The 12,148-nt window shown below is 48.6% G+C and overlaps 1 protein-coding gene across 1 annotated transcript in view; it reads left to right on the forward strand.

Annotated features, from left to right (window-relative positions):
* LOC148056207 (uncharacterized) overlaps nt 1–12,148 on the forward strand; it is a 98,957-nt gene that overhangs the window by 33,694 nt on the left and 53,115 nt on the right. The window contains exons 2-6 of the mRNA XM_087753324.1: nt 2,775–2,922; nt 3,685–3,843; nt 5,340–5,535; nt 7,160–7,303; nt 9,098–9,139. Of these exons, the coding sequence (XP_087609450.1) occupies nt 2,775–2,922; nt 3,685–3,843; nt 5,340–5,535; nt 7,160–7,303; nt 9,098–9,139 (689 nt within the window). The remainder of the gene's footprint in view (nt 1–2,774; nt 2,923–3,684; nt 3,844–5,339; nt 5,536–7,159; nt 7,304–9,097; nt 9,140–12,148) is intronic.

Here is a 12,148-nt window from a genome sequence, read left to right on the forward strand (position 1 = left end):
ATGTGTGCAATGGCTGATCTGCCCAAGGTATAACTGTGCAGCCCATTGCCAGGATTTGAATGCTGACACTCTCTAGGGATTGAAATGACCTGTTGCCATTTGGTTGCCTTGCCAATAGAGGTTTGGCATCGTCCTCTGAACTGCCTGCACTGTGGGAGGGGCTGTGGGGCGCCTGCACTTGGCTCTTGCTCTGCCACTCCCTGTATATGTGCCAATGTGTAGAGACGTGTTCATAGGGATGGGAACGCGACTAAATCCTTCCAGTGACGTTCAGGCTCTGATGGCTGCCATGGGAGAGTTTGCAGTGATGCATAGCTCCCCTGTTAGAGCTGGGGTTGCTCCTGGCCCCGGGCATACAGTGGGATCAGCCTGTCTCTCCCTTGGCTGGTGAGTGCAACGTGTGCTGGTGCTCCACACTGCAGGCAGCTGCCCCCTCAGCTACACCAGTAGCTTCCTACCTGTCCCCTTGCCTGGGTCATAAGAGATCTCATTAATTTCAGTCCTAATTCTGTTTTTCTTTTATGCCAAATTCTTCTCTTGGGGTTGGTGAGGGGTCCAGAGGTAAACACCAACCCTGGCTGTTTAAACCTGCCGGTGCAGCCAGGCCCCTGCGAGTGCTCTCCGGCTACCTCCAGTTCGCAGGGAGAGGAGTCTCTGCTACTTTATTTAGGAAAGCACCAAGCACATGTTTAGCTTTAACCCTACATACACATGTTGTCATGGACCATGGTTTTAACTTTCAGCACATGCTCAAGTTGTGTGTTAAGGCCATACCCTGCCCAGGAAAACTTCCATGTCAGCATGTTATTTCTAGTACTAAGTCCCCATATGCAGCTTGTGTAGGAAGCCCCTTCACCTGATAGGATCCATTGAGTTCGCACTTGTCTGCCTGTAAGCACCAGCAAAGCTGATTGATGATGAGGGCTGCAGCCCCTGGAGATGGAGCATGCAGGTCTTGGCAAGTCCATTGGTGTCAGCAGCTGGGAAATTGCCTCCCAAAACTGCTTGGGAATGAGAAGGGACAAACATCCCTGATATTTTTTCCCCTCTGACAGCTGTGTTTGGTCCCAGATTAATTCCCCATGCTGTGCATGCACATCACTTGTAACGTTGATAAACTCTGCCAAGTTGGCACTGTTTCAGGGTTTACAACCACTGAAGTCTCCAAGGGGCTCAGCCCTGCACCCTCTCTGCCTTGGTACCATTTTTGCAATGTTCCTGCTGCCGAAGGCTGTTGCACTCTTGTGTTGCTGAGCTGAGAGTTGCCTGGGAACACGCCTATGCTGTGACCATGTGGGGAGCTGGAGAAATACCCAACGAAATCCCAAGTCGCCACAAATGGCTGCATCTCCTGCAGGACCACATTCCCTCCCCTCCTTCCCAGCACTGGGCTCTTTCCCTTACAAAATCTTCTGAGGAGATGGTGGCAGGACTGCTATGTTAGTGTCTGAAGTGGATCAAAGCATCTTTCTGCTCAGTTGACTTGTTATTTTCCAGAGCACCGGATCTATATGGTGTGTATAGCTCCCGTCAGGCTGCAGCATGCCCGAGGCTGTTCATCTGCCCTCAAATAAATCTCACACCTCATCAGCAACGGGAATTAGAGTGAATACAGAGGCTGGATGCCTCCCAAGTGATGGCAGATGCTAGTGCAGATGGTACTGGCAGGATTCCTGTTGATAAGTCATCAAGTGGGACCGTCCAGGCCCTCCCAGTAAAGGGGCTGTGGGTCTGGAGTGATCCAAACCCCTCCTGCAAGGCTGGTGCCCATGGGGTGCTGCCCTGGGTCCATCACTCATCCCCACCCCTTGCAGGTGGCAGGATTATTGCCACAGTGCCCAGCAGCATAAAGGGATGACAAGAGAGGAGGGACCTGGTTGTAGATATCTCAGAGGTAGAAACAGTGTGTCTGGGTAGAGCCAGATGTCTGCAATTTTTTTTGCTAATGGAGGGGAACCTTGTGGTTTTAAACAAATTTTTGTTCAGGTATTTCATAGTTGAATGATTCTTTAGTTAAAGAATGAACTTGGAAAGGGAATGTCTCTGTTCACCGTGGGAGTTAAGCTCCTCAAGAGACTGAAGTGATGTTGCTGCCAAATAGCCCAGACGAGGGGCTCTCACCCAATTCGAACCATCTTGCACGTTCACAGCATAGTTCTGAAAGTGGGACTTTCACTTGCTGGGAAGGGTTATTGCAAGTTGCACAGCTCCGGATGGAGCTCCTGACCTTGTTATGTGTACATAGCCATGTACTCCGCTTTGGGCAGAGGGGAGTGCCCCTGTGGTCTTATCAGAACACCCACCTCAGTGAGGGACACAGTAACTTCATCCCACTCCTCGGTTCAATTCTTTATTGAAATTGGGCAAACTTCAACAAGGAAGCTTGGGAAAGGACTGAGCAGGATTTTCTGTACCCAGCTGATCCAGGGCTTGTGTTTTAGGACATTTGTGTCCCAGGCTCTGCTTTACAGTCCTGAGCATCCCGACTGTATGGTCATAAAGGTACCACCACTGCTTGGGTAGAAATGGCCCTCCATGTCTTTGGGACACTGGTCTTGAAACATGTATTCTGTTTCAAAAATATCACCTGGCTGCTTCTGAGTATTTGTCTTGGTCTGAGTTTGCTGAATCTGTGAATTATTTTAATTTCCCCAAATTGAAGTCTCTTCTTCCTGGGGGTTTTTGTCTGTCGTCTAATAAGAACGAAGAGAACAGAGCCCTGTAAGTGAAGGTATCTCAGCTACTGAGCATCTCTTTCTTCTCCCCCAATGCAGATGAAGTGAACTTGCTGGACAAAATTACTTCCCATGCACAGGACCTGAGCAATGTTTCCTTCAGCTATGACGAAGCCAACTGCAGCATCCTGGAGATTGGGCAGTACGCTACCCTCAACATCCCTACAAGGGAGGCGTTTGGGGACAGGTGGGCTGCCTTCAGGGACATGGGGTGGTGGTGCTCAAAATCATCTCATGCACACTTGTTGGTTTGAGGCGTTATTTTAAGATTCTATTCCATAATGACATGAAGATAATGCATCCACTCTGTGCTCTTATGAGCTCAGAGCTTCTTCCCTTTCTTCCATCTCTTGGTTGTGTGCAGGGAAGACACTTGGCACAGTGCTTGACTGACCATTTCCAGGAATGTGTTTTCTTGGTGTTCTCACCAGGAAGACCTCTCTGCTCCAGCACAGAACTGGAGAGAGCAAGAGAGACAGCACAGCCATACCCATCAACATAGCTTGATGCCAAGGCACTGGTCTCTGGACGCATAGACCAGGTTGGACCTTTGCTGTGCTTGCTATGGGGCTGTAGCTTGCTATGGACAAGTACACTGGACATGGTGAGAGAAGGCAGCATTGAAGAGCTGCTTGGAACAGGGTTACCATCCAATCTCAGCAGTGGGCAGGGCAGGAGCCCCATGGCAAATCATGCACAGCCACATAAGCATGTGCTGAGATTGCACGTAGGAGGGATGCATTAAGGTTATATGGGCAATGCTAATTTTGGCCTGGCTGCTGCTTTCTGAGTACCTGACCTTACAACCTGAATGACTGTTTGCTCTTGGCTTTTTATTTTTTGTCCTCACTGAGTTCATTTGTACTGTGACTTTTTTTTGTCCTAAGAGGGCAGTATGTGGTGATTCAGCAGCTGCTGCAGGATGCCATGCGTTGCTTCTTTCTGCCAGGTTTGCAGATGAGCTGAGTGTGCTGATGAAGCTCAGGTACTCATTGAAGGAGGACACCAGCCTAGTGACCATCCTTAGCCATCGGAGCCATGTGCTCTTCCAGATCAGGATTAACCCGTATGCCTTGGTCTTCGTCACTACGAGGAGGAGACACTATGAGTAAGTTCCAGCTCAGGTGCTTTTCTGTGTCTTTTCATGCCTCCTTTTTCTAATCCCAAAGCCAGTGTTAAGGTTTCCCACTATGGGCTTTGAGCAGTGCTGCTCTGACCCCACCTCAGCTGAATCAAGGCTGTGTCCCCCTGCCTGTCCCTACCTCAGACCTGGTGGTGTGACTGCACAGGTAGTTGCTGCCTAACTACTGTGTCAAAATTATACAGATCTGGAAAACAAAGCAAAGAACAAAAAGGTTTAAATACCCAGGCTGGTTTGGGAGGCTGTGCTGGTGGTGGCTCCTTGAGAAATCCTGCTGATAGAGGGAGTGGGGATGAGTGTTTTCGGAGCGTTGGCTCTGCCTGCCTCCAGCCCAAGCAGCGCATCTAACCAGCCAGCACTAAGTCCAGCATACAAAGGGGTACTTGCAGGAAAGCAGGGCCCTGCATGAAGCCTTATATTACATACTTGGACTGTGTTCTGGACCTTACGGGTGATGAGTTGTAGCCCAGCGCTGGCCCTCAGGCTCCCTGCCTGTGAAGCTAGGTAACAACCCTGATCTTCTTTGCAAAGTGCTCAGAGACTAGTCAAATGATAAAAGCTGTTTTAAGAGCTGGGTGTGGTGATTTCTGGTATTGAGGAGCATGGCACCTCCCTTCCACTAAAGAAACCCTCAGGGCTTGCTTTGGAGAGGGGTGTTTCTGAAGCCCCCAGCCTGCCTGGCCTGGCTGTAATCTGCAGCAGGTTTTGCCACCGTCAGAGTATCCGCAGCAGCAGCTGGAGTTGTGTTCCCACCATCAGTTCCCTGTGAACATGCCTGGTGGTCAGTCATGATTTGCCTCATGTCTGTGGCTGATGAGGTGGTAGCAGTGTCATGTCTGCTGATAGCCTTGTATCTGTTGCAGTGAACTCAAGGGTGGGTGGAGGGAAAAATCAACTCATGCTTACACAAACTCTGAAACAAGGATGGCCCTTCCCTCAGCTAGACCTAGAGTGTCCCCATGCTGATGGGCACATCTGCCTGCTTGGTTGGTGTCAGGTGGACAGATGTTCCTGCTCCTGCATCATCCCTGCTTTGCTAGTGCCAAAGAAGGGTGGCATTTCTGGCTGACCAATAGCACTGACATCCACCATAGAGGATGCCTTGGGCCAGCTTTGCCTTTATCATTGCCTTGGTAGCCTACAGTTCGCCCTACAGAAAGACTGGGGATAAACCAAGCAGGGAGAGACACAAACACCAATAATTTCCCAGACACATCAACTGATTGTAGATATGCCCAAATCCATTGGATAGAAATAGTATTCCCACAGTGGAAGAGTAGTGATGGTGCTTACCTGTGGCAATAAGGTAGACTTGATTTCTCTTGTACTGTCCTTAGCATCTGCACTAAGGATGGATACATGAGGGACCCTGGGAGCTGGTAAGGGTGAAGCCTAGTCCTGCATAAGGTGTGGGACCTAAGTTTCATGTTGTGCCTCTTCCCTTCCCTTTCTGGGGCATGCAGGTTCCCAGTTTCCCTTCTTGGTGATGGGCACTGGCACCAAGTTGCTCTCAGCATCTCCTTGGAGAGGCTGGAGTTGCACGTGGACTGTCGACTGGTGGACAGAGTGAGCTGGTCCAATTACTTTGGGATGGGAGTGAACACTGAGGGACTGATCATCATCGGAGGCCTGATCGAGTCCTTTGAGATCCCCTTTAAGGTGAGAGCTGGGCAGGTATGTCAGGGCTGTGTTTGAGGACATGGTCTGCTCTAGCTGCATGAATTGAGGTTGCAACTCCCTCTGAAGGAATCCATTGCTTTCTTTTCCTAAAACACACCATTTATTTTCATGGTTGGGGAAGGTAAGCTTTGCAAAGGCTTTGAATTGTGCAAAGTGCTTGCTTTCGGGTCAGGGCAACACCAGTGCCAGCAGTAGAGACCTCTAGGTTACAGACTTACACTCATCCTCTCTTGTCAACCATGACTTGTACCATGTACAGAAGTCATCTGCACAGTCAGCATGCAAAGGATTTGGTTGGGGAGCTTGTCCCATGCATGTGTTGAAGATGAAGTCCCTGCTTTGAGGACTTTGCAAGCAAAGGATTCCCAGTAGGTCAAAGTAGATGGCCTTTTTAAAATGCCTGATAAATTCAAAGGCTGTCAAGCTTTGTGTTGAAACACATCTGATGGTCAATCTCAAACACAGACTGAGGGCATCAAACAGATGTCACTCTTACAGAAAAAGTCCAAGTGGCATTTCTGAGACCAACCTTTGAGTTTGTGTCATCAATCTGAAGCTCTTCTTCATTCTGTGGGGTAGCTCTCTCCTTGTCCCTGGTTTATAGTGGTCTGCCCAGCTGCACCTCCAGCCTGGGGAGGAAGATTTCAGCTCACTTAGTGAAGATGTCAGATGGCAACTCGGACATGCTCCTCTCTGTATTTGCTGCGGCTGGGAGGTAGCAGAGGACCTGGCGGTGGATGGAGCTGGCTCCACCTAGGTGGATGGAGCTGGCTCAGACATTCCATCTGGATAGTTGTGTCATGCAGAAAAGCTGCTCAAGCATCAGTGGTGCTGTGTTGCTAACTAATTATTTCAGTTGCTCTGAGCTTAATGAAAGAAATGTGTAGGCAGCCTAGTAAGGCAGGGAAGCCCTTTTTGAATCGGTTTTGATTCTGACAACAGCAGAACCTTGCAGGCTGACATTTTGCCTTATGCAGACAAACAGGCATCTCGGTATATCTACCTCCCTCCCTCCTCTGTCTGGTGGTCTGTGCTGGAAGCCCAATATTGTGCTTTGTTCTTTCCTTCTTTATAAATCCTCTTCTGTTCAGAATATTTTCCCTTTGGTCTCTCTCCTCATGCACCCTTGTTTTCAGCAGGGCATTTGCAGTACGAGAGCAGCTCTCTGCTGCCTCGCTGAGAGCTGTAGGGCCTGGGTGTCCAGGGAGGTGATGGTGGAGTTGCAAGCCTTCGCTGCCTGCAGTGGGCCTATTGGGGGGCCCCTTTTGGTACTGTCCCTGCACTGGGGTACTGCTCAGGCTGGGCCAGGGGAGTCTGCTCCCTTCAAGGTGAATAGTAAGGGCCTGATCCTGCAGTGCACTTAGCACTTCTTGAATCCTCACTGTTATTTAACTCAAGAACAGCTTGTGCATTGCTGGCTCTTAGTCTTTGTTCCCATGATATTTGCATCAGTTCTTGAAGATGGGGAGTGAGTGTTGATTGCCTAATCCACCCTGTAAAGAAGTCCCTGGCTGTGAGAGACTGGAGACCCCTCTAGACCTTTCCCTCTCCTTTGGAGGAAGCATGTTGGTAAACTGTGGTTTCTGTGTCTCTTCCTCCCCAGGGTGCTCTACAGCAACTGACCTTTGTGATGGGAGACCCAGCAGCCGCCAGCGAGCACTGCTGCAGCTACAACTCAACCTGCACACGCTCCTTCAACCTCAACCGCTTTGGTTCCCCGTGGGAGCTTTCACCAGCCTGGCCAGAGGTGTGGCTGAGGGCTGAGGTTGCTGGCCCAAGCTCCTCTTTGGTGTAACACAATTCACATGAAGGGACCAACCCAGGGACTTAACGCAGCCTGGAATTACTTGGGTCTTCAGTTTAAGTTGAGATGCAAGGAGATGATGGTGGCCAGCACATGGGGCGGTGGTGCTTTCACCATCTAAACCCTCCCTTCAAGTTGTAAATGGGTTTGGTGCAAGGGAGAATGAGTTAGAGTTTCTGAGCCAGAAAGAAAGCCTGGGTGTGTGTATGACTGTGTGTGCTCATGTGTTAGCACAGGAAAGTTTTGAGTAGCTGTTGAGTAATGCTGCAGCTGGAGCTTTGCTTTTGGGAGGAGGTGAAAGCTGTACTCGGGAATTGTACATCGATTTGAAATTCTTGCTTGCTCCCAGCAAGATTGCTGCATTGCAGCCTTTGATGCATCATCCTTTCAAAGGTTCTCCCCTCTGTTTTGTCGGCATTGCTGGAAAATTGAAGTTTTGTGGATTTTACTTTTATTACGGTGTTCAGCAATTTTTCAAGAAATACATCTGTGCCAAAAAGCCCAGATCACATAGTAAATCCCTAAAGACATGAAGCACCCAGGCTTTCCTCAGGAGCTTCCCCAGGGAGACACCTCATCTCTCTAGGCCAAGTATCTAGAAGGGCTTCATAGCTGCCTGGAAAAACCTTGCTGGAGAGGCAAGTGCCTAATGTCAATGTCTGGCACGAACCTCCTGTGTGTAATACACTTTTCTGATGGTCTAGTGAGGAGCTAGGAGAGCTGCTGGGAAAGGGCAGTGTCAGGGGAGGGAACTGGGTGTGGGATGGGGCATCTGCCCTCTCTGGGTCCTGTCCAACATTTCCTTCCTCTGGGGTCCTAGTGCTGGCATGCCCAGGCAGCAAAGAGGGAGCGGTGACACCCAGCTGGTGCTGCTGCCCCTGCCTCTCCCTGCTCCTGGAGCAGCCCTGCTGTAATTGCTCCGTTCCCCAGGATGGGCTGCATCAATTTCTGTATTTATTATTTTAAGAGGAGGATTTTAGGAAAAGCCCTGATCATAAGGGATTAACTAGGAGCTGGCTTTGCCAGGGAGTGAATGTGGAGAAGGCCAAGTATGTAATGCAGAGCAGGTCACGCTGGTTGCCTGCCTGCTCTAAGGGAGATCGGTGTGTCTGAGTTCCCAGCAAATGTAACCCATGATCATCCCCCAAATGATACCTGGTATTTCTCATGCTGACAGCCCTTAGGTACTGGCTGTAGCTCCGTGAGATAAGTCGGACTCACTCCCTAGAGCTAAGAAATAAGGGCGAATCTCGCATTTAAAAGCTACGAGTTGTGTCCTCTAAGCCTGCAAGGTGATGGGCTCCTCTTAACCTGCTCTTAATATCTGTATTATCCTGTGCTCTGTAGGCCTGGAACACTCACCTGAATGGCTCGAGTGGCTTACACAACAGGGAGAAGTTTTTATTTTAAGCATCAGTAAGCTGACTGCAAGTGGGAACCCATGGGATAATTCTGCCCCACATCACACCAGTTCCTGTCCCTTGCTAGCCCTCCTTAGGGCTGATTAGCTTCAAAAACAAAAGAAACCGCAAAAACCACCCAAAGACTCAAGAGGTTTAATCGAAAGCTGTTCCCTCATGTTGCTATAAATGACTGGTTCCCAGTGTGCATTCCCTGGATGCTTCCCATGCTGTTGGAGGCAGCACATTCTTCAATCCTGGAGCCAACAATAACTGCATGCTTAGTGCAGGTCCTTGGGCAGTGATATTTTTCCTCTTTCTCTCTCCAATTGTCTAGGTGCCAAAAGAAACCAATGAAATCCAGGACTCATCTGCTCAGGTATGACTCTCCCGCATTGCTGCAGGAGATACGTGCAGGGAATGCCCCTCCCCGTGTCCCTCTGGTATGTCTCACCACCTTAATGTCTCCTGGGGAAACCAGTCACTCTAATGAGCAATCAGGTAAAAAGCCAAAATACCCAGGCAAGGATACAACTTATGATTTTATCTTTCTTGCGATGTCTCTTTTCAACGGTTTGACTGTAACTTGAGATGTCTCGGAGCTGGTGGAGGCCTTTAGGTGTCCTTCCTGAGCGTTTGCATTCAGCCCAAGAGGAGTGGCTTGATGAAGGTGGTGATGAGATGGATCAGGTCACTGCATGCACAGAGGTGTTTGTGGATCTCCCTGCAAGCCTGGCTGCAGCTGGATTTGCCTGAGGGGAAGGAAACGCTGAGGTTAGCAGGGCAGCAGGTCTCTGCATGGTACAGGAAAAAGAAAGAGGCTGGATGACTGCTGCTTCTGCCCACGCGTGGGCCCTGAACATCTGCCTGGGGAAGAGTTGCTGCTGCTGCTTGCCATTGTTGAGAAGGTGGGAAGGGCTGAAGCTCTGCAGTGGGAGGAGGCAGTTGTGATTCTGGGGGTTGCAAGGCATCATGCTTCCTTGGCATGGGTCCCTGGGGCGTCCAGTGGTGGGAGAGGAGCGGCTGCTCCCAAGTCCCACTGCTGCTCATGGGGCTGGGGACTGCGTCCTCCCTGTTGGGGCTGCTCTGGCATCGGGAGAGGATGCCTCCAGATCCTCCACATACATTGGTAGATGAGTGATTGCTCTGAGTGAGGCAGACTGCAAGTCCTTTATGTTTCTGCTTTATTTGGGATTTCTAGCCAAGGTTTGTTGTTCAAGTTCATGCAAAGACATCCTGAGGGGGGAACCTGCCAGCAAATGTAAATAGAGATTTATTTTTTCTGTGTGTGACTGAGCAGCACGGAGTCCTTTCTGTATTCCCCTCACCCTCCCAGGCGTTGCTGTTAACTGTTTGGGGATGGTCTCTGTTCTCACACCTGGCTTAAACTGTCTGGCTACACCTTGCTAGCTCCTTCATGTAAACTATGCTTCAGATGTGGGCAAGTGGGCTTTTGCAGCTGGGTTCATACTGTGTGTGTTAGGGTTTAATCATGACCCAGGTGGCTGGAGCAGTAGGCAGGCTTACAGGTGAGCATACTGCTGGTTTGCTGATGGGGGTGCTTATGGGTTGGGTTTGTAATGACGACAATGAACTGAGATGGCAAAAACACTCTTTCTGAACATGTCTGAAAAGTGGTCTCTGCCACCCTGCAATTAGCCCTCAAGTCCTGATGAATCCTGTTTAGGACGTGCTCCCCCATCTGCTGCTTTTTTGCCAGTTGACTTCACTGGCAGTGGTTCTCCTGGTGACTGGTGAGATGTTGCCGTAATAAGAAAAGTGGTGAAATTCATAGGTCTACAGGGGAAGACTAATGATATTCTGGATGTGGGACAAGTTTATTTTTCAAGCATTTAATCAGGACCAGAGATGCCTTGGGATCTTTGACGTTTGGATTTATTTAAAAGAAAAAATGCGCTACTAACACGTTACACTTTGAAAATAATGAAGTGCAGACCAGCTCTGCTGCAGGGACTATCCAAAGCTACACTTTGTAGTTACGCTTTCCGTGCCTTTGTTCATTTAGAAGTAAATTAGTACATTGGTGAATTTCTTAATTGTTAATTAGAGCTAAATAATTACAGAGGGCTAGGGTGATGGTGGAGGAAGATGTAAGTGGATGAAGGCAATAGATTAAATGTTTGATGCTGGCAGCCTAAATTATACCTGAATTGCAGTCTACTCCTTTTGTGATTATTTTTTTTTGAGGGGGTAGATCGTAATTCATAAGCAATCTTCAAACAATGGATGATATTGACCCACTTCTACCTTTTGTCTTCTCTTTGTCTGCCTGTACTAAATGTGAGCAAGAGGGCCCAGTTGATTACTAAACTGAATGGCTTTTTCCAAAGCAATTGAACGTGGGGTCCTAAAGCTGTTCAACCAGAAGTCAAAGCTTAAATCCCACTGATTTCCAAAGAGACAAAATGTCACAGGTTTAATTATCTGGACAGTTGAAACTACTTCTGAGATTTCTTCTTGATTTAAAAATGCTGTGAAAAGTCTATGAAAATGTTTGGTTTGTTCATGGCATGTCTGTTCTTCCACGCTCAGATTCGTTATTGAAGAAAATTGGTGTTGCAATCACTCGTTCAAGTCTCATTCAATGCTAAAACTGCTGGTAGCTCCCTAAATAGTAACAGCTCAGTATTAGTCCGACACAGTCACTGTGTGTACAAATATAGCATTTCAGCAGCGGGGGCTGCGCTGCTTGTTCCTCTTCCTTGCCATTCTTTTTGGTCTTCATAACTAAAAATCCCAAGGTAGGCCTCTTATTATGATTCATAATGCTCTTATGATTCATGAGCATGTATTTCTGCTGGGTCAGGCAATGCTTGGTGGCAGCAGAGAACATGGAGCAAAATGAGCTTGGACATCATGGGTGGCAAAAAAAAAATTTTTTTTTTTGTGAGGTTTTGTTGTTTGTTACCAAGTCTGAGTTTTAACTAAAAATTCTTTTTTTTTTTGTTGAGGTTTTTAAATAAAAATCCCAAGGTAGGTCTCTTATTAGCATCTGAGCACTTCTGCAAGGATTTAAAATTTTCATGCTGGACTCTTCTGTTAGAGCTTGGCAAGAGTCTTATTTTGTAGTGTGGCATCTTTCCAGTTAGCGGGTGGCCTGGAGCCATGGTGATGGGCTGGGAGGACTGCCTGAGCAGGCTTCAGGCTGTCCTTCAGCCTGAAAGGGAAATTGTGGGGTGACGCTGGTAATACTGTTCTAGCTTTATGGCATGTGTAAACCAGCAGCCAGGGAGCTCCTTACAAGTCATTTTTCAGAAACACTTCCAGGGAGTGGGAGGCCAAATGAACCAGAAGAGCATGCTGGGCAAGTGCTTGTCTCTGCTCCTGATTTTGCTCATGCTTAAGCAGGATGAGATGCTTCTGTGTG

Source organism: Nipponia nippon, unplaced genomic scaffold (genome assembly GCF_047370975.1).
Source record: "Nipponia nippon isolate SJK-2023a ecotype South Korea unplaced genomic scaffold, ASM4737097v1 scaffold_16, whole genome shotgun sequence".
Lineage (NCBI taxonomy): Eukaryota > Metazoa > Chordata > Aves > Pelecaniformes > Threskiornithidae > Nipponia > Nipponia nippon.